Here is a 23,622-nt window from a genome sequence, read left to right as displayed (position 1 = left end):
TATATTATAATCTGTGATTAACTTAATCAAAGCTTAACTGGTTTTTCATAACAACCTCATATTCGTAAGAAATTTTGCTTTCGTCACTCAAAGATTTTGATTTGAGATTGTTGGGCGTCGTTTATTGGAATTTTCATGACGTTAAGATCCTTTTGGTAGTCCCTGGTATAAGTCGGCGTTTATTGTATGACTCTTTCAGGAGACATTGAGTGCCGTTCTAAGCATCCTCATATAGCAACCGTTCAACTGCTTTTTCAATGCTTTAGTGAGCGTCTATGTTTCAGCCCCATATAGAAGAACAGACTCTACTGTTGCCAGAAACAATCTCACTTGCAATTTCCTCGCTAACTTTGAACTCCAGACCTTTCCCAAATTATGGCATGCGCTCCAGGCTAGAGCTTTCCTTGCTACAATGTCTTTTTCAGTACTTTGTGTCTTTGAAATTTTCAACCACCTTGAGCGACTTACCGTCACTCACTTTCACTGACACAAGCATTTCGTGGTTGAATAGTTGCGGCTCTGTTTTCTTTGCTTTACAGTACAATCCTACCTTCCTCGATTCCTGCTCTAATCTGCTCAGCATTTCCTGTACCTGATCCGTCCTCTCTGTTAGTAACGCCAGGTCATCAGCATAGTCTAGGTCAGTTACTTGTTACTGCTTGATGCCGTCTACTTCTTTGCCTATGCAGTTTGAATCCCAGTTCTTCCTCCTTGTCCTCATACGTTCTACGCATTACATTGTCCAGAACGATGGCGAAGAGATAAGGTGCTAGCGTGTCGCCTTATAATACTCCAGCTTTGACTTCAAAGTTGTAGGCGCTGTTATCAGCCCTCGGACTCTCCCTTTCTCGTCGAGTCGCCAGACCGTGAACACATGACCTAGCTGACTCTCGTATACACGCAGACAGCAAGCAGACATGAGGTAGTACACAGAAGATGAACGTAGCCCTTCACTTATGAACTCTTTCCATTATCATTCAACTTGAATATATTTGAGACCGAAACTAAAGATATTTAAAGTCACAGCTTTGTTCTATGAATTCATTGTACCGTGCTCTTTTATCAAATGATGTTACTGTCTTCTGAACAGAGTCATCATTAAATGGCTTCATAACCTGAGAACACTACCATCTAAAAAATATTCCGTCTCTCCATCAGGAATGATCACTTTCGCTTTGGCCACTATTACTCTCAGAATTTTTGGTGGAATATTATATGCTTTAAGTATCTTCATCATCATTCCTTTATATACTGAATCAAAGTCCTCTTTAAAGTATGCATAGATAATGATACTAGGAACTACCAAAAGTAACATTGAAGGTACAGCATAGTAGGATGAGGCTAGCTGGACACTGCATCAGACATACCGATGAAATTACTAACAAACTAGTGCTCTGGCAACCTACGCAAGGAAGAACCAGGAGAGGAAGGAAGAAGACGACCTGTATCGACAACTTGCAGGAGGATACTGGTATGGAAGGGTACAGGAGCTGAGGACCATTATAGAAGATCGAGATGTTACCTTTTTTTTCTTTTCTTTTGCTTTTTTTTATATTTTACTTCCTTGTGCTTCGTGTCGCGATGTCCAGCGAAAGATCATTGTACAAAGGATGTCACACTCCCCACCATCCAACATATCAGATGTCGTGAAGTGTTGTGCTGTGTACTTGCAGAAATTTAGTGCGGTTGCGCAGTTGCTCTTTGAAGTGCATCACTTCATTGAATGCTGTCGAATGGATATTTTTCTAAATCGGGTGTCGTGTGTCGGAAACACAACGCCCGATTTAGAAAAATATCCATTCAATGGAAGCAGGATTGTGGAGAATCTTCCTTCAACGGAGTTGCTCATTTAAATACAAGATTAATTTAATAGTGGTGAGAGTGTAAAAAAAATTAATGTCAGTTTTCGGTCATTTTGTGAAACGATCAAAATGGAACACCACTGTGCCAAGAAAAAAAAGGCAAAGATCGAATAATGTTTGTAGCCTGATTCAGTAAGAGAATGACAGCTTGTGTGGTTGTGTGTAAATGAGAGATAGTTACAGAAAGAAGGAGAGAGGGTGACTGAACACGTGTGACCCCTGGCATGGTTGTTAGTAAAAATTTGGGTGTTGCAGATTTGTTCAACTTGGCCAGTCTGGTTGTCGAAACAACAGCTGATAACGTTCTTAACCGATCTTAACGCATGACTGCATGTATCCTCTGTACTCCTCTCTCTCTCTCTCTCTCTCTCTCACACACACACACACACACTGTCTAACCGTCAGATTACCTTTCTGTCTATCACTCTTCTTTACAAATTAATCAAAGATCGACCGAGTCACAATCAAGTTTTCGATTGGTCAGAAGTTTTACCAACGTCAGTCAATGTATTTGTTGTGTAGTTTTTAGGTGTCATGGATTCGTTTTCTCATGACATCACCATTCAATTAGTCTACGAAAACCTACTGATTTGTAAAAAATAAAAATGAGTATGAGTTCAAATTATTGAAGCAGAGACCTGCTACATACCATATCGTGTTTAAATGTTTCCCATATTGTGATTATGACATCAGAATATCTGTGACGTTTGTTTACATATTTTCTAAGAGATGTTCAGTCACTTTCAACCTTTCGCAATGATCAGAGGCTAGGGAATGTGTGTGCCTAGGGGCTCACCTAAATACCTGAAGAGTAGTGAGAAGTCACAGTCATCTTCATCTTGTTTTTTGGTGCTTGAGAGGATGTTCTATGCTTCTTTGAGTTCTTAAACACCTTTAATCTTTACCTTTTGACCGACAGATTTAAAAACTAATTTTTAGTAACTAAACACTTTCAAACCTCGGACACTGGTAGAATGTGTCATATAAAACATCTTTTACTCTTAACATTTTTGAGAAAAACTTATTTTTACGAAGTTATTTCACGTTAAAGTTTTTGTATTTCGGTAATTTCAACCAATCAATGACGTGTATTCAGTTGAATAAAATTACTGTTGCTTATATATAAAGGATAAGCTTCTGGAAATGTATGCATGTATGTTTGACAACGTTCAACTATGAACCACAAAATGGTAACAAAACCACCAGAAATGACAACTAACGTGGAAATCCGGCTGTCGAACTTTGCGGACCGGCTTGCAGCCGATGAGAGCTCTGTTTCCAACACGCTTCACACATCAATGAAATGCATCCTAACAACTGTTCGCACGTATGACCACATAGTAGATACTATGGAAGGCTACAATGAACATGTATGTATGTATGTATGTATGTATGTATGTATGTATGTATGTATGTATGTATGTATGTATGTATGTATGTATGTATGTATGTATGTATGTATGTATGTATGTATGTATGTATGGACGCACGCATGCATGTATGTATGTGTTTGTTATTATTCAGTTTATTTCAAGATTTCTTGCCAATAGAGAAAGAACCGGGTTCTAACCTAGACCCAAGGCTTCTTCCCTGGAACTTCAATATCAACAACAGGGTATTTTTGTTTGTTTGTGTATCTGTCTGTATTTATCTTCATCTCGCGTCCAGAACTTCGGAACCAACATTTTTCGTCAAATTCCACCCGGGCACTCAAGAACTCCTTCTTTGCATGTTCCTATTTTGTTTCCTCCAAGAATCAGTAATCCAATATGTTATATTTCATTTCGTTCTTCATTCGTTCTTATGTTAGCACGCTTATAACCTTACAACACAGTTATGCTCAAAGTTAATACTGCATTCATCCTTTGCAGACGACTATTCCACGTGCACGCATCTTTCATGATGTTCTATTCTCTCCGGCCGTTTACAGAGTATCCATCTTGCATTAATACCTATTTCTTTATTACCCACAAAGGGCTAAACACAGAGGGGACAAACAAGGACAGACATAGGTATTAAGTCGATTACATCGACCCCAGTGCGTGACTGGTACTTAATTTATCGACCCCGAAAGGATGAAAGGCAAAGTCGACCTCGGCGGAATTTGAACTCACAACGTAACGCAGACGAAATACCGCTAAGCATTTCGCCCGGCGTGCTAACGTTTCTGCCAGCTCGCCGCCTTAATCTTGCATTAAGACCACATGCTGTTCTCTTGACTTCATGCTTTTGTATGAATGTTTGCAGTTTTCTCAGCTTAGTTAAATTTTGCTGCACTTTTCTCTTTTTGGCGTAAACAACGTGCATACATCCAATTACACATATGCAACCTGCGATTTGTTTCTGTCTGTATCAAGTTAGCTCTAATTCCCAACACTACCCACGTTCGATGCTGCACCTCGCGAGAGTTCACCAATACATTACATTACTTGTCAACTGCATTGAACTCGCTTCCCAGCTTAACTTGAACAGACTTAATATCGTTGCCACTTTCTCCTGGCATTTTCACGCACACACACACAAAACACAGACCGTGTTTTCTGTACCCTCACTTAGTCACCTCCCTACTTTTCCCTGTACGACTTCGTTTCGATCAAGTTGCACATAGAGTAAAATTTACCTGGTTCAGAGCACCCAGCATCTCTTAGTTTCCTTTCTCATTCACAACACTTGCAAAACCAGAAAAGAAACACTGCACTTCGTTTTTGTATGTGATTTGCAAGATTCTTTATGTGAATTCGTGTGTTGAGTCATTCTCTTTTAGTGCCTTATTAATTTAACACACTCACCGGTCTGATTTCCACTCATTTACTTGCAACCTTTTCACTAGTCGTGTGTGTGTGTAACTAAATATGTGCTGTTGTTCGTACCTTGTCTTCACCAGAAATGTAACAGTTTATATGTTGATGGTTGGCGACTTGAAAAGAGTGCATGTTTGGTTTTTTTAAACATTGTTGTCAAAGATGTATGGTAGATGTCAGGTCACAAAGGACATAATGGTTAAGTCGATTGTTTTTGAAGTCTATGCAATAAATGACAGAAGAAAATGATACTTGAAAATGTCCTTTATTTTATCGTTCCAATATAAAAACAACAAGGAGAGAGAGAAAATAAGAAAATGTACCTCTCTGGATTGACGAGTAGAGACAGTCCAACGTCCGAAAATCGATTTTTTAATTAGTTAATTTATTTTATTATTTTTTTTTTTGTGGTCGTAAGTCGAGAAGGTGTGTGTGTGTGTATGTATGTATGTATGTATGTATGTATGTATGTATGTATGTATGTGTATATATAAGGCACAACATACATACGTATACACAATTACCTCAAAAGTAAAGAGACACCACTCATTATGCTGTTTTATCTTTGCGGACATTACCTGGTGTTTCAAAGTTTGTTAATATATTATACACAAAACAGGTCTACTAAATAATAAATTAAATATTTAAACGCTTTGCTTCTAGAAATAAAATTTTTCAAAAAATAATGTCTATTTGCTTTTGAGATGCCTGTCTATAAATCAGTTATTCGATGATGGTGGAGGCGCAATGGCCCAGTGGTTAGGGCAGCGGACTCGCGGTCGTAGGATCGCGGTTTCGATTCCCAGACCGGGCATTGTGAGTGTTTATTGAGCGAAAACACCTAAAGCTTCACAAGGCTCCTGCAGGGGGTGGTGGTGAACCCTGCTGTACTCTTTCACCACAACTTTCTCTCACTCTTTCTTCCTGTTTCTGTTGTACCTGTATTTCAAAGGTCCAGCCTTGTCACACTCTGTGTCACGCTGAATCTCCTCGAGAACTACGTTAAGGGTACACGTGTCTGTGGAATGCTCAGCCACTTGCACGTTAATTCCACGAGCAAGCTGTTCCGTTGATCGTATCAGCTGGGACCCTCATCGTCGTAACCGACGGAGTGCTCCTTTTTTTATTCGATGATGGCGAGTAAGCCGAAACTTCGGAGTCACTGTCAACCTTTTCCTTGTAAAATCGTATAATTATATAAGAAGTTTCGTTGACAGTGATAAACTCAAATTTTTCCAGCTCAAAATGAATGCGACATGAAAACCTTATTGCATCATGCAAATCGTTGCTTTGCTTCTGTGATGTGATACAAGTGAGCACATTCTCTCCGTCTCGAGCAACAGCCGAACTGGCAGAATCATTAGCACACGGAATAAAATGCTTCGTGACATTTCTTTCAGCTTTACGCTGAGTTGAAATTGCACCGAGGTTGAACTTTGCTTTTCATCCTTTTGGGGTCGATAAAATAAGTGTATGCCTACTCGTGTGCCCCCCCCCCCTACCGACTTTGTTTCTTCATAACTTTCAGAAAAATAGGGAGTTTTAAAGGAATTTTCTACAAATACATTTCAGATAATGCAGATTCCGATTATATCGAAATTTGCTGAGGAAAACTTTTTCGGAGATGGTTGAAGATGAGTTTCAGATAATTTTCGCGAGTCGACTTTGTTTCAGCATATTTTTAATGACATTTTTTACAAATATTTCTCATATTGTGTAGATTGCGATTATATTGGAATTAATAAAAAAAAAAAAAAAAAAAAAACTTGTTGCGCACACATGGATGCTGACACGTCACAATCTTTTTCGAAATTTTCCGTCTCATTTTGTAGATATATATACATAAATGTGATGTATGTCAGTACGTATGAATGTGCGACCCCCAATTTTTTTTTTTTTCACATTAAATTCCGATATAGTCATAATTTACACCACCTGAGAGGAATTTGTAGAAAATTTCATTAAAAAAAAATTATCCATTTTTCTGAAGTTATGAGGAAACAATTTTGGCACACACAAGATATGCCAAAATAAGTACCAGCTGAGCAATGAGGTCGATGTAATCGACCTGTTCCCCTACCCCAGAAAATTTTAGACATTGTTCTTTTAGTAGAAAGAGAAAAAAAAAATTTGAATGTCAGTGTGACCCTTTCTTCTTGAGTGTCTTTCTGTGGAAGGTTGAAATGAATTATCCCCCGTTATTGTGTGTGCGCATGCGCAGTGCATAGTTGTTGATGTGTTAATGGCAGTTGTCTGACAAGGTTCATCCAGAATGGGTATCAATCGTGATAGTAACAGGGATTATTACGACCCTGAGATTATCGAAGATGACTTGGTGTAAGCTAAACTATCTCTGTTTTAAAATTCGCTGCTGATATAATATAATTATTTCACTAAAATATTGTTTTCTCTCTCGCTCTATTTCTTAATTGGTTCGAATGCATTTTTACATTGTAAACATGGTAGCATCAATATTGACACAGATATTTATTTATTTATTCCTTCTTTTCCTACTCCCCACCTCTTTCATCGTGCATTTGTGGATGTCTAGGAAGGACAAACGCACACACATAAAACTCTGTTATCCCTATGTTATTAATGCCATGGAATTCAGTTCTTCTTTTCATTTATTATTCATCAAAGTCTGTTACCTTGGAAGAAGAAGGATCCGACAGTCCTCGGCTTATATTTCACAACATAATTATTTGTTATGTGTTTGATGACTCACCTTCTAGCATCTAAAACAAGTCCTGGATTCGACAGCTTTTAACATCGATTGCAACACTATGTTGCAATCCGTGTTTCTCTTGTATTTATTTATATCCCTGGGTGAAATTGTATTTTGTTTTTGTATATTCGTCCACCTATTTCTTTATTCTGTCAAATTCTGTGTCAGTTACTCCTATTTAATATGTCAACAGCTGTTCTTGCGTGATCACTGAATTTTTTTCTTCTTTTCCCTTTTTCCAATATATTGCAATGCATTATGGAAATAAACGTGCATGTGTGTGTGTGTGTACAGTCTGTAGAATTCTGTTTTATGAATCGATATTCTTGCTTCTCTTGCGAAAATTTTATGTAGATGTAAATTTGTTTACATACCTAACTTGTGTTTATGTATGTATTTATATGTGGGCATCTCTCCATCTCACATACACAGATATAAAGAAAGTATTGGTTGTCGAAACCGACAGGAGAGTCCATCATATACATACACATAGTTTAGTTTTATTTCAAGTTATAAATAAAATAATTTTTTTTAAAAATCGATTGAACACTGTACTGAAGCGTTATTCGATACTTTTTATTTGAGTGCATATTGACTTCAGCAACGAAAACGTTGATAGTGAAATCGAAGAATATTTAAACTGCAGATAAACCCTATTACTGTATCAGGTTAGTGTGATTGCAAATTAACACCTTGCATAGACAACCACTATAAGGGAATTGATTGATATGAGGACGAGGTGTGAACGATTTAATATTGTGCTAGAAAAAAGGAAGAAGGAAATATAGATTGGATAATATTGATCAATATACACCATATCTGGAAAATTAATCTAAGATGAGGTGGTCATAGCTGGAATGCCTTTGATCATAGGTCTCTTCGATTAATGCTAACTAATGCTTATTTTATCGACTGTCGACGAGATTTGAACTCTAAACATAAAGAGATTGTTGTTCTTCAGCCCCTTGTCATCTCTGATTGCGCAAATCTATGATCAAAGACGTTCCTGTCATGACTACCTTGTCGCCATCTTACGGATACAGTACATCTTAAACTACATTGTCCAGTATTTTCTTTCTTTTGTCATATGGTAGGCTGTGATATGGAAGGAGGTTTGGCTGCTTCTTGAGTAGTGTAATCAAATTGGCTAGTTATGCGATCAGCTTCACTTGTTTTCGTTGTGATTGCGTTGTACTTATAAACAACAAATAAAGACTATTAGGGTATGTACGAACTTATATAATTTTGCGGTTTACTTATAAATAATTTATGTATTCCCGCAAGCCTCAAGTTGAACATAAAACCCTACCTGACTCGCCACTAATAATGGTCTTGCCCAAGCATATAGGCGTAGTGTCTGACCACTGTACCTGATCATATGGAAAAAAAAGAAAAAGAAATCCGTTTTATAAACTGTATTTTAGGATAGTGGATTGTTGTTGTTTAACTCCAGGTCAGCACTGATCGAGCAAATGTATTCCAACCGTGACGATTCATTTATTTATTTATTTGAGATATAGTGCATCCAGGAACATATCTAGTGTGTCTTTTTTTTTGTTGTTTTAATACAATAGGTTGCGATTGGAGGGAAATTTTAAAAACTGTTTTGATCTTGAGGAAGGAGCTGGATCCATATCTTTTGAGATATATATACAGATTTCTTTCCACTTAAACTATTCCAAGTAGATAACTTCAGGAAGAAGACATACCTGGAAGCAATTACAGAGGATTGATGTTTTGAGAACGAAAGTCAGAATGTTGAGGTTTTTGTGGTAGTGGTGTGATGATGAACACAATATGATTCATAATGCAGGGTGATGGAAAGAGATGATTTGTGTGTAACTAAATGGAAATGGCACAAAACCAGCTGGCTGTAGGAGAGCATAGACCACTGTAGTAGCAGTAGAAAAGACGAAGTGACAGCACTAGGGTTAGAAATGTTTTTGTGAGTGATTTCATGCCAATTAGGTGGCCTTTCTCTGGATTTGGTCAAGGACATTGATTCTCAACCACTTTTTATCTATGGACTCTTTTGATTCCCATTGTACTCAGGTGGACCTTCATAGTCATTCAATGTTTTAAAAATCCCATTCTATTTTTATAATTAAATATTATTAGGTATTGTATAAAGAAAAATGTTAAAATATTTTGTGTATTGAAGAAGTAAAAACCAATTTGTTGCACATAAATTTTCTCAATAAGAACTTATATGGACCCCCACCTTCCCAGGTCCATACGGACCCCAGCTGAGAACCACTGGTCTAGGGTGTTTCTCTGTATGTATAACAACAGTGCCATCCCAGATATGGGAGCAGTTCTCTACTGTGCGTCTCACCTGAGATTTGTAGAGGTTTAGTAATTTGGTTGTAGAAGGAAAGGTCTGAAATATTTTCTGGTTCTGAAGCGAAAAATCAGTCTTTGAGATGCTGTCTTTGCTATGTTAAGGATGTGTGTTTGCCAGGTGAGATCCATAGGAATAGTGAAGCCTAGCATTTGAAGTGAAGTTGATTTAGCTGCACACTGCTCTTGTTTAATCCTTCAGCATTCAAATAACCCTGTAAATGATAATGCTTATCAACATAGTCTCATAGCTTTGAGATTTCGATAATATGATTGTTTATTTTTAGAATGACATTGAAGGGTAGTTGTGAGAGGTTGGATTTGGTCAGCTTTAACATAAAACAGGACTGGATGTGGCCGACTTAAATGCTAAAGGGTTAAAGATGATGCTGTACAATAATGTTAACTTAATATCTGCAGTGATTGTGCTTTTAATCTAACTGCAGGAGACGATTTTTTGGTGGTGATGACTTTATTGACAGATGTTTTCAAGGTTACTGATCATGGAGTTATTGCAAATTTTGTGTGATGTGTCTTGGTTGCATGTAGATGACATTTGGATGTGATAGAATAGGAATGAATAAAGCATTGTATTTTCTCGAGGTGATAAGTGGATCATTAGTGCATAGAAAAAGGAAGAGGAGGATTAGGCATATATATTTCTTTACTACCCACAAGGGGCTAAACACAGAGGGGACAAACAAGGACAGACAAAGGGATTAAGTCGATTATATCGAACCCAGTGCGTAACTGGTACTTATAAAAGCAAAGTCGACCTCGGCGGAATTTGAACCCAGAACGTAGCGGCAGACGAAATACCACAAAGCATTTCACCCGGCGTGCTAACATTTCTGCCAGCTCGCCGCCCTTAGGATTAGTCATATAGGTTACATATTATGGTTAATGGGGTGTGGTTCAGGGAGAGCTCTTTCATCATATTTAGCAATATTGCAATCTAATTGGAAGTCACTGATCCAAGAGACAAGAGATGGATAAAGCCTGTAGGCAGAGATGGCCGGCCAGTTTGAGAGGAGATTTGGCAAACTGACAGTAGAAAACTTTGCTGCTCTCAAATATAAGAACACTGCTTTCACTAAAGCTCTTGAAGGTGAAAGTCCAGTGGTGAGTGATACATAAGAGTTGATCTGTGAAGCTATTCTGGTGGTCATTAAGGAGAGGAAGAAGTTTAAGGGTTAGAGAAGGTTGTAGTTAATGGTTATCTCTATCACCTTTGTAATGCTGGATGTTAGTGATAAGACAATAGTAAGAAGGGCCCAAACTTTCATCTCTCTCTTTCTCTGACATTTAGTGTTTTTAATGCAGTAAATTCATAGATGTTATCTCAGGATAAATACTCATGTAGTTGGCCTATCAACACTGTATACATTAAGTACAATACATAGATGACTATCTCTCTATCATTCTCTTTATATATATATGTATGGCTGTGTGGTAAGAAGCTTGCTTCCCAACCACATGGTTCCATGTTCAGTCCTACTGTATGGCACCTTGGGCAAGTGTCTTCTACTATAGCCTCAGACTAACCAAAGCCTTATGAATGGATTTGGTAGATGGAAACTGAAAGAAGCCCATTGTATGTATATCATCATCATCATCATCCAGTGTTTTACATCCAGGTTTTATCTCCATTAACAGGGGTGGCCAGATCTACCTCAATGCCATAGCAACCCAGGTAGGCAGGTGCAGCCCACCCCAACCTTTGGGCTGGTTGGTGCCCATTCTCCTTTGCTATCATGAAGCTTTTTTGGAGCTGGATTTTCTATGGGAAGCATGCCCTTACTTACCCCCAAACTCAGTTTCTAGATGTGAGTGGTCCCGAGACCAAGGACTCTACCATGATTTTTTAGAAATGTGGTGGAAAACTAGCTCAGGAAGGCAGGGACGCTACTCCCTGAGACCCCTTTCAGAGCCCCACTACCTCATATATATATATGTGTGTGTGTTTGTCCCCCACTCCCCATTACTGCTTGACAGCTGGTGTTGGTGTGTTTACACCCTTGAAACTTAGCAGTTCAGTAAAAAGAAACTGATAGTATAAGCATCAGGCTTTAAAAAATAAGTACTGGGGGCGATTCATTCAACTAGAAATTCAAGGTGGTGCCCCAGCATGGCCACAGTCTGATGACTGAAAGAAGAAAAAGATAAAGAACAAGCACCATCAATATGTTCTATCAAGTGTCCATAACACCATAGTGTATATCACAAATGTTCTTTATGACTGATGCAAGAAACAAATGATACTTTATAGGTGCTAAGACCAGTGAGTGTTGGGCATATGGAAGAACTTTTATCTTGGATATGTTTGGCAAAGTGAGCCCTTTCGTTGTCATGCTGGAGATTAACACTGTCCTTGTATAAAAAAGCTGGCTACTTTTGATGTATTGCTTCACTTACGCAATCAAGTTGCTAGCAATAACATCTGCATTGATGATCTTTCTTTGAGTCATTTCTTCATCGTGGATAATACCAGTTCTGTTCAAGCAGATGCATTGCAAGAATTACCAGACTGCTGTGACTGTTATGGCAAGATTTTTACAGCTGGATGCTTTTCCTAACACAAATCACTCAGCAGAAACATACACAATTACTTTCTGAATACCTTGATGTGAATATGTAAGCATACCAAGCACCCAGTACACACTGTAAAGTGATTGGCATTAGGAAGGGCATCCAGCCATAGAAACCATGGCAAAGCTCTGCAGTTCACTGGTTCTTGTCAAACTACCCAGTCCATACCAGTATGGAAAACGAACTTCAAATGTTGATGATAATAATGATGATGATGACCTGGTCAGTTTCTGCACGCTATCAACATGGTCTGTGATATTGTTTTGCTAATGTTATTGTGACTTTTTTTGCATTAATCAGGGTTATTTAAGGTGATTACTAGTTTGATGTCACAAGCACTTTTAAGACGTTCCATTTCAACACCTTTGGTGAACTAAGAGAATCATTTATCATGGGCATCTGAAGTTTGGAACCTAATTACTTACTGTTGCATTATACACATTTAATTGCAGTACATTAATTTTCAAGTTTGAAAATAGATACTATTGTTTTTTTTCTTTCTTTTTTTTTCTTTTTGGGAATGGGTATTTTTATAGCTTAGTATCTTTTTCTAATTAATAATAATGATAGTTACTGCTGGTAGATAGATTGAATCAGCAGAATATCAAACAAAATGTTTACTGGTAAATTAATTATGCCATTTTATTTTCTGATTTCAAATCTGGTTGGAGATGATTTAAATTAGTACCAGTTAAATACTAGGGTTGATTTAGTTGGTGCCAATAAAATTATTATTCTTATTATTAAGGCAGTGACCTGGTAGAATCATTACTGCATTGGACAAAAATGCTTGACATCATTTCTACCAACATTTTTTGTTCTGAGTTCCAATTTTGCCAAGGTCAACATTGCCTTTTATTCTTTCCAGATCAATAAAATAAGTTCCAGTTGAGCATTTGGGTTGCTGTAATCGACTAACCCAGTCCCTCCAAAATTGCTGGCCTTGTGCTAAAATTTGAAACCTTTCCTTATCAACATCATCATCATCACCATCATCCATTTTCTGTGCTAGCATAAGTTGGACTGTTGTTATTGTTGTTGTTAATTTTAGGTTTTAATTGCATTTTACTTTCTATCAAATTAACCTATTTTCATTTGTGTTACTTTTCTGCTTTTGGAACTATTCCCTTTCCGTTTTATTTAGAAAGACAATAATGTTTCTCTTTTTTTCTCTTTCTTATTTTGAAAGCAGTGACACATGTTAACCCAATTAGAGTTAAATTAATTCTTAACTTCAGTATACTTTCAGGAATTACTGCTTTTCAGTGCATATTATTTACATTAGTTTCTCTCCTACAAGGCATAAAAGTTTTAATATTTACTTAGCTCCTGTACTGTCTTCTAAGAAGTTGTGATGTTCAGACCTTTCCCAAGAGTTTTAGCAGACTAAGTGAAATGAAACTATTTTGATCAAAATCAGACTGGACTCAGTTCATTACCATTGGATGGAAGCACTCCGTCGGTTACGACGATGAGGGTTCTGGTTGATCCGAATCAACGGAACAGCCTGCTCGTGAAATTAACGTGTAAGTGGCTGAGCACTCCACAGACACATGTACCCTTAACGTAGTTCTCGGGGATATTCAGAGTGACAAGGCCGGCCTTTGAAATACAAGGTACAACAGAAACAGGAAGTAAGAGTGAGAGAAAGTTGTGGTGAAAGAGTACAGCAGGGATCACCACCATCCCCTGTCGGAGCCTCGTGAAGCTTTAGGTGTTTTCGCTCAATAAACACTCACAACGCCCGGTCTGGGAATCGAAACCGCGATCCTATGACCGCGAGTCCGCTGCCCTAACCACTGGGCTATTGCGCCTCCACTCATTACCATTACACCATATCAAAAGGTGCAAAGGCAGTGAGCTTGCAGTATCGTTAAAATGCCAAGCAAAGTTGCCTTAGCAGCATTTTGTCTGTCCTTATGTTCTGAGTTCAAATTCCACCAACGTTGACTTTGCCTTTCATCCTTTCGGGATTGATAAAAAAAGTACCCCTTCCCCCAGACTTGCTGGCCTTATGCCAAAATTTGAAACCAGTATCAATAGGTGCAGGAATGGTTGTATCATAAGGAGTTTGCTTCCCAACCACATAGTTCCAGTGGATGTGGAAACTGAAAGAAGCCTGCTGTGTGTGTGTGTGTATAAATATATAAAAATATATACATTTGTGTGTGTTTTTGTGTTTGTCCCCCCCCCCCACTGCTTGACTACTGGTGTTGGTTTGTTTACTTCTCTTAGGAGTTTGGTTTGTGCCGGTGGCACATAAAAAGCACTAACCGATCGTGGCCGCTGCCAGACTCCCCTGGCACCTGTGCCGGTGGCTCGTAAAAAGCACCCACTACACTCAAAGAGTGGTTGGCATTAGGAAGGGCATCCAGCTGTAGAAACACTGCCAGATCAGACTGGAGCCTGGTGCAGCCTCGTGGCTTCCCAGACCCCGGTCGAACCGTCCAACCCGTGCTAGCGCAGAAAACAGACGTTAAACGATGATGATGATGATAGAATAAGTGCTAGTACTAAATAAGTACTGAGGTCAATTTGTTTGGCTAAAACATTTCAGGTCAATGCTCCAGCATGGCCACAGTCCAATGACTGAAACAAACAAAAGATAAGAGATCAGTTGATATTATTGAGCCTAGTTTCAACAATGATTGAGCAAGCCTATGATGAAAGATATTCCAGCCACCACCACCTTATCTTTTATTTAACCGTTTAGCATTTACACTACCCTGTTAAATACAATGCTTGCTCACTCACTTTGTTTTGAATTAATCATGTATTATCTCACAGCTTTGAGATTTCAATGATGTGATTGTTTATTTTTAGACTGATACTGTAGGGTAGATGTGAGAAGGCAGATCTGGTTGATTTGAACATAAAACTAATAAAATATAGGCTGGAGATAGCCAAGTTAAATAATACCAAACTATACTCTTTTACTTGTTTCAGTCATTTGACTGTGGCCATGCTGGAGCACCGCCTTAGTCGAGCAAATCGACCCCGGGACTTATTCTTTGTAAGCCCAGTACTTATTCTATTGGTCTCTTTTGCCGAACTGCTAAGTGACAGTGACGTAAACACACCAGCATCGGTTGTCAAGCAATGCCTGGGGGGACAAACACAGACACACAAACATATACACACACATAAATATATATATATATATATACATATATACGACAGGCTTCTTTCAGTTTCCATCTACCAAATCCACTCACAAGGCATTGGTCGGCCCAGGGCTATAGCAGAAGACACTTGCCCAAGATGCCATGCAGTGGGACTGAACCCGGAACCATGTGGTTGGTAAGCAAGCTACTTACCACACAGCCACTCCTGCGCCTATGTATCTATGACTATATTATTCCGTGTGTCTTGAATCTATTTTAAAGATTAGTTGTATGATTCAAGGGTGATATGGCTGCTATTTCTTCCAGGATGAGTACCTACAAATTGGCAGTCTCTTTGCGGAAGCAGTAGTGATTCAGTTTATTTTAAATTAGTTGTGTTTTGAATTACCTGAATACTTTCCAGACATGTTTTGATTATTGAAATATTTCAATGTAAATTTTTTTTTCATTTTTTTTTTCATGTTAGTAATTCATTTTCATTTTATAATTTCCTTGATAAACCGGTTTTATTGCTAATGCTTTCAAAGGCTTTCAGAAAAGCAAACACATCACCTGATATCATTCCCCACTTTTGTACTTGTAAATAGTGTCTGAGTCAGGAATTTGCTTTCCCCATTAAAAAGACAAAAAAAGAAAATTTTTTAATGTATTTCTTTGCAACTAGGCATAAAACTAATTATGCAAGGTATAAGTTGTTTAGCCACAGGTCAATACTAGTTAAGTAGGACTGATTGAGGCATTCTAACATAGTCCATCTCATTTTTTTACTTTTTCAGTATGATGTATCTAGGATCATATTGGCCAATGTATCCGCCCCCTTTTTTTATTATGACCGTTGGTTGTGATTTCTGGGTGGTTTGGCTACTAATTTTAATAAGGTAGTGGCCAAGTGTATTACATTCTCAGTCAGGAAAGTTATTAGACATATTAATGGTAAAGAAATAATGTTGTTTGATGAAGCCTGGGTGTTTCGTCTCTATGATGGGGAGGAAAAGGATCAAATTGCATAACAATGTGATACATTGCAGACACACCCAGTCAACATATGTGAGCTTGGAAACATGGACATTAAATTGATGATAATAAGGGTAGTGGTAGCAGCAGCAGCAGCAGTACATACAAAAGTACGGCAACATGAAATCCACATCATGTACAAACAAAAACAAAAACCTTTCCTTGCATTCTCTTTATCTGCTAGAAATAGCAGCTAAATTTTCCTGAAAAATTACGCCATATGTGGATAGAAGAAAAAGTGTTAATAAGAATCAATATTCAACAGCTGCAGTTTCTATGACTTACTTCTGAGACATGGTGGAAACGTTTGGCTTCAAAGACTTGATTAAAAACAAATTTTTTTTTTTCCGTTTCCATAATACAAGCCTGTTTTGAAGTGATTTAGCCCTTTAGTATTCAGATTATTTGGCCAAATATAATGTTTGTTTATTCATATAGTTTTAAATTAATCATGCATTATCTTGTAGTTTAGAGATGTTGATGACGTGACTGCTTAGTTTTACAATGACATTGCAGGGATGAGTTGAGAGGCCAGATCTGGCCAGTTTCAACATAAAACTTTAAATATTTTGGCCAGATATGATGGGTCTGAATGCCAAAGGGTTAGATTAAAATCTTTCATCTTAATTCACGTTCCAAACACCAGTAATAATGACAAGTGAGCCTGTGTGGTAAGAATCTTGCTTCCCAACCACATGTTTCTGGGTTCAGTCCCACTGTGGGACACCTTGGACAAATGTCTTCTACTATAGCTTTGGGCTTGACCAAAGCATTGTGAGTGGATTTGGTAGATGGAAACTGAAAAAAGCCCATCTCATATATATATATATATATATATATATATATATATATATATATGAGATGGGCTTTTATATATATATATATATATATCGCGTGGAGCCGCAATGGCCCAGTGGTTAGGGCAGCGGACTCGCGGTCATAGGATCGCGATTTTGATTCCCAGACCGGGCATTGTGAGTGTTTATTGAGCGAAAAACACCTAAAAGCTCCACAAGGCTCCGGCAGGGGGTGGTGATCCCTGCTGTACTCTTTCTCTCTTTCTTCTGTTGGCCTGCTCGCTTAGCCAGCGGGGTGGCGCCATTTGAAGGCTAAAACAGTACGAACGTATTGTGACCAGCGATGTGTAAAACATCTGATGGTCTGGTCGGTCACGTGATCACGTGATATATATATATGTGTGTGTGTGCCTTTATGTCTATGTTTTTCCTCCAACCATCACTTGACAACCAGTGTTGGTGTGTTTATGTCCCAATAACTTATTGGTTTGGCAAAAAGAGACTGATAGAATAAGTACGAAGCTTAATAAAGTCCTGAGGTTGATTTCTTTGACTAAAATCTTCCAAGGTGATGTCCCAGCATGGCCACTGTCAAATGACGTAAACAAATAAAAGAATAAACAAACCATTTTTCGAAATTAATTGAAAGAAAGGCAGTGTGTTTTGAGAGAATTATTATCAGAAATGGGTTTGCTAATGAATTTATTCTACATGTTCAAACCATAATTTGAAGGGTTATTGTTGTTTAGTCCTGTCATAGTTTTTATCAGACCTAACATAGCTAACTGGGTGTAGTTTAGAGGAGATTTAGCTGTCAATTCACTAGAAGGTGGTAGGGTTTGGCTCCCCTACTTGCAATATATTGGATGCAGATTGCATCGTTAACCAGCTAGAAGAAATGTCTCTTGGAGTTAAAAAATTGCAGTAATGTCCATTCATACTTAATAGCAACATTGAAATGGCTACAAACATTACTTGCCAGTACAGTTACTACTTTAATCTCTTACAGAGATTTCATAACCATTTACTTTGCTTCTAGCAGACATGTTATCAGCTTAAAAAGTTCCAAATTACGAAGAAGACTAAAGGTATTCGTTGTCTTTCAAAATACAAAAATCAGTGGCGTTTGTTGTCTTTGCTTCTCCTGTAGTATTGTAACAACTTTGCCAGTGAGTTTTCATTTCTTCTTTGCTCAGGCAGCTCAAGAAATAAGGTTATCACCATATCCTGTCAAACACACAACTATGAAAACAAATCAAACATTCTCTTTTACTTGTATAATTTGCACAACAGGTATTGTATGTTCAAATGAATATCTTTTTTCTTTAGACAGGGTCATGTTAGCTAATTAAGAATTAACATGCAGTCGTTGTTTGGCTAAGAAGTTCATTTTCCAACCATGTGGTTTTGGGTTCAATCCCACTGCGTGGCACCTTGAACAAGTATCTTCTATTATAGCTCCCAGCTAATCAAAGCCTTGCGAGTGGATACAGTTGAGGGAAACTGAAAGAAACCTGTTGTGTGTGTGTGTTTGTACTTTACTTGTCTAGTGGTGTTTCATGGGTGTGTGGTATGAAGCTTGCTTCCCAAAAACATGGGTGGCACCTTGGGCAAGCGTCCTTAACTATAGCCTCAGGCTGACCAAAGACTTGTGAGTGGATTTGATAGATGGAAACTAAAAGAAGTTTGTGTGTGTGTGTATGTATGTATATATTTGTGTGTGTGTGTATGTATGTATATATTTGTGTGTGTATGTTTGTCTCCCTCCATTCCCACCATCACTTAATAACTAATGTTGGTATGTTTGCGTCCTTGTAACTTAGCGATTTAGCAAAAGAGCCTGATAGAATAAGTACTAGGCTTACAAAGAATAAGTCCTGGGGTTGATTTCTTTGGCTAAAAAACCCCTTTAAGGTGGTGCTCCAGCATGGCCACACTCAAATGATTGAAACAAGTAAAAGAATAAAAGAATGGCTTCGCTAACAGTGCTGTTTATATCCAGTTCGTGTTTGGGTTGTTTGCTAAACTGGGAAATTATAACCTAACTTGCAAACAAGTGGGGGTTGTTGACAGGAAAGGCATCCAACCATAGAAAAGCTCTTTCTCACCACACTCTCATCTGACCCCTACAAGGATAGGAAAAGGGTCCTTAGAGAAAACAGAATAATGAGTAATCAAGACAAATGTTATAAAAAACTACCAATAGTAAAGAGGAATTGTTTAAAACATGATGACTTGATAAATATTCTAATTAGATCAAATTCTTAGTTTGGAAATTCTATCTCAAGGGTTTGAGTTTTTTGTTGCTTTGTTTCTAAAAGTTTTACTGAAATGTTTTCAGAGACTGAAATATGAGAAAGATATGTGGAAATATCATTTAAGCACAAATTAAAGGAAACTTTTTAAATAAATATATTTTGAAAATTGAATTCCAATATTATTAACAAAGGCACGAGTATGACCTTGTGGTAAGAAGTTTGCTTCCCAACCACATGGTTTTGAGTTCAGTCCCAGTATGTAGCACCTTGGGTGGGTGTTTTTCTTTTATCACTCCAGGCCAACCAATGCCTTGTGAGTGGATTTAAGAAATGGAGACTGACAGAAGTGCATGTGTGTATGTTTCTTTGTGTTTGTCTCCCCGCCACCCCCACCACTTGACAGTTGAAGTCAGTTCCTTTGACTAAGGTGCTCCAACAGGGCTACAGTTGAATGACTGATAGAAGTAAAAGATAAAAGATAAAAGCAGTGAATCGACAGAATTGATTGGACATTGGACAACAAACAAATATATATCTCTCTCTATATAAACGGCAGTTTGTCTGTGAGTTTTCTGTGTGTTTGTTTGCTTGTACCCTCACCCTGACCACGGCTTTCAACCGATTCTGATGAAACTTGACACACACATAGCCCAATGTCATAATTCAAAACTAACGCAGCGAAAATTTTGAAAAGTTCCCTCAGTTCTGAAAAAAATCCATAAATTCGACATGGAGTCGAGAATCAGAAACACAAACCGCAAACTGTCTAGGGGACGCAACTCCACCTTTTTTAACTAAAAAAAAAATTTACCATCATTTTTTTCCATTTTTTTGCTATTTTTTGGCTATAACTCTCTAAAAATGCTTTATAGTTATTTCCCTTACAAACCTGAGCAACGCCGGGCGATACTGCTAGTATATAAATAAATTACAATTCAAATCTTTTGTTTAGCCCCAGGCTGCTCTTGATTCTTCAGCAGATCAACCTCATTCCAACCATAACCACCCCATCTGAACTATATTATCTAATGTGTCTTTTCATTACTTAAGACAGCACTTATCAACTGGGGTCCATATAAGAGTTATGTAGATGCAGGCTTCCCAACCACATGGTTCTGGGTTCAGTCCCACTGTGTGACACCTTGGGCAAGTGTCTTCTTTTATAGCCTCAGGCCGACCAAAGCTTTGCAAGTGGATTTGGTTGATGGAAACTGAAAGAAACCTGTCGTATATACATATATATTTATATGTATGTATGTATATATATCTATGTGTGTGTATTTTGTGTCTGTTTGTCACCCATCACTGCTTGACAACCAGTGTTAGTGTGTTTATGTCCCCATAACTTAGCAGTCTGGCGAAGGAGATGGATAGAATAAGTACTAGGCTTTAAAAAAATAATCCTGGGATTGATTTGCTAAAGCAAAACCATTCAAGGTGGTGCTCCAGCATGACCACAGTCAAATGACTGAAACAGATAAAATAAGTAAAAGAGAAAATATTGGTTTTATTTCTACAATACACAAAGTATTTTAGCAGTTTTCTTATACGATTCTTAATAATATTGGCGTTAGGAAGGGCATCCAGCCGTAGAAACACTGCTAGATCAGACTGGTCCTGATGCAGCCTTCTGGCTTCACAGACCCCAGTTGAACTGTCCAACCCATGCTAGCATGAAAAGCGGACGCTAAATGGTAATGATGATGATGATGATATAAGATCTTTTAAACATCGAATGGCTTGGAGGGTCCATCTGGGTAAAATAGAATCCAAAGAGATCCATAAGTATAAAAAGGTCGAGAAACACTGACCTAAGGCATTAAGGCAGGGGTTGGTGAGCCAGGGTAAATTACCCCACGTGGGGTAAAGATGAAATTCTTAGTGATAATGAGGACTCATTAGACATAAGTAAAATTAAATAAAAAAACATGTTCCTTGTTATGACAGAAATTTTTCTTCTGGCAGCACAGCATCTGTCCAATATGAATGTATATATAGATTCAATAAAATAGATTCAAAAACCTTTTGAATTCAAAGAATCAATGATTTTCTTTCTTTCAAATCAGTGGGGTATTGTCAGCATAAATAAATACATTTTGGGGTAATTGGTTAAAAACGTTCCCCAAGCTCTGCATTAAGGTTTATTCAAGGAAGATATGGCTGTTGTTTCTAGCTGCTTGCATATCGTGTAAGGGTCTACTTTTGGCTCAATGACAGCTGTATTTATAGCTGTGCTCACATGACAGTTCTGTTTACATTGCAACCTGCAGCAAGCAGGTGTAAATGATTGTAGTAAGTCCTGTGTGCGTGTGTCGAGCAGAAAGTAGGACAAAACATTTGTGTTCTAATTGAAGTCTTTTGATCTTAATGCTTTTACCACTTTTACTGTTACTATTTAAAACTACTAACACAAATTTGTAATCATAGATAACCAGTCAGTCATAGATAAGCTGGAATACTTTTCCTTCTGTTTCATATACCATTGCTGTTAGAAGATTGTTTCTATCCTTTTTTATTACCAAATTTAATGTCGAAATACACTTCTACATTTATTATCTTTTTTTCTTTTTCTATTAATTTCAAAAATTATGAAGATGCAGGCATAGTTGTGTGGCAGGAAGCTTGCTTCCCGACCATACGGTTCGGGGTTCAGTCCTATTGTGTGGCACCTTAGGTTGGTGTCTTCTAGCCTCAGGCCAACCAAAGCTTTGTGAGTAGATTTGGAAGATGGAAACTGAAAGAAACCTGTCATATATGTGTGTGTGCGTGTGTATGTATATGTGTCTGTCCCACCCCACCCACCACCACAACTACTTGACAACTGGTGCTGGTGTACTTAACAGTTTGGCAAAAGAGATTGATAGAATAAGTACCAGACTTTAAAAAAATAAGCATTGGCATCAATACATTTGACTAAAAACTATTCAAGTTGGTGCCCCAGCATGGCCACAGCCTAATGACTGAAACATGTCAAAGATAAAAGATAAATATAGAAAAAGAACTTCATAATTAATGAGCTGATGTCTGGAACTTACATGACATTTTGATTGAAAGTTTTAATTAAGATCACCTTAAAATGGGAAGTCTAAAACTAAAGGCAGTCTTGAGTGGTTTGGTATTAAAATGTTTAAGTGGTAGTTTTCTAATGAAGGGGAAATCAAGTAGGGGATTAATCTTGTTGGTCAACCTCAAGAAAGCCCTACAATCAAACACTGCTGTCACTTTCTGGTCTTTTCTTATGTAAATATAGTGTGTTTAGGGCCATATTATCCAATGGGTGACCTAGCCTTCTTTTCTTTTCTTTTATGATGATGTGGAGTGATGAAAGGTTATCTTATATGACAACAACTCTGTACGTTGAAAGTGTCAACAAATAGGTGAGGAGTCTCAATGAATGAGATATCAGTGCTAGTAAAGAATTATCCAAAATTCTGATTACCTCCTTTTTCGTAATATATATATATGTGTGTGTGTGTGTGTGTATTTGTCCCCTGTCACTACTTCACAACTGGTGTTTTGTGTATGTCTCTGTAACTTAGCAGTTCAGCAAAAGAGACTGATAGAATAAGTTCCAGGAAAAGAAAAATAGTACTGGTATTGATTTGTTGGACTAAACCCTTCAAGATGGTACCGCAGCATGGTCACAATCCAATGACTGAAACCCATAAAAGATAGAAGATAAAATGAACATACACAAAACAACTGAGAGATACATATCTAAGCAACTGGATGCCTTCAGTCTACCGAAACAACAATACATCTCCAGTCTTTCATATCAATAGATTAATCAATAAAGTACTTGGGCTATGAGTACTTTATGTACTCCTAATGTTGCTTACTTGTTGTGGCATGTTTGCTTGCTCGAAGACAGTTTTTAATTACTGTGATTCAAATGCAGAAGTTTGAAGTTTTAACTCTTTTGTTCCTATATTTTGGTTGAAATGCATTGCCTTTGTTTCAATTAATTTTTATAATAATGTTGAATTTAGTGTTTAGAGCTTCACTTAACATTGAGGGAAGGTTTTGATGTAGATCACTTAAAAGCATGAAGTTTGTATCTAAGAACCAGGGCCAGTCTTAGGCCAGTTGGTATCAAAAGGGTATATCA

General features: G+C 37.7%; 1 protein-coding gene across 1 annotated transcript in view; it reads left to right on the top strand.

Annotated features, from left to right (window-relative positions):
* The first annotated feature begins 6,856 nt into the window (after positions 1-6,856).
* LOC115213856 (R3H domain-containing protein 4) overlaps positions 6,857-23,622 on the top strand; it is a 36,802-nt gene continuing 20,036 nt past the window's right edge. Inside the window, exon 1 of the mRNA XM_029782796.2 lies at positions 6,857-7,000. Within this exon, the coding sequence (XP_029638656.1) occupies positions 6,936-7,000 (65 nt within the window). The 5' untranslated portion in view covers positions 6,857-6,935. The remainder of the gene's footprint in view (positions 7,001-23,622) is intronic.

Source organism: Octopus sinensis, linkage group LG7 (assembly GCF_006345805.1).
Source record: "Octopus sinensis linkage group LG7, ASM634580v1, whole genome shotgun sequence".
In the NCBI taxonomy this organism is placed as follows: domain Eukaryota; kingdom Metazoa; phylum Mollusca; class Cephalopoda; order Octopoda; family Octopodidae; genus Octopus; species Octopus sinensis.
Note: the sequence above shows the minus strand (reverse complement) of the source record. Positions and strands in the feature narration are given on the sequence as shown.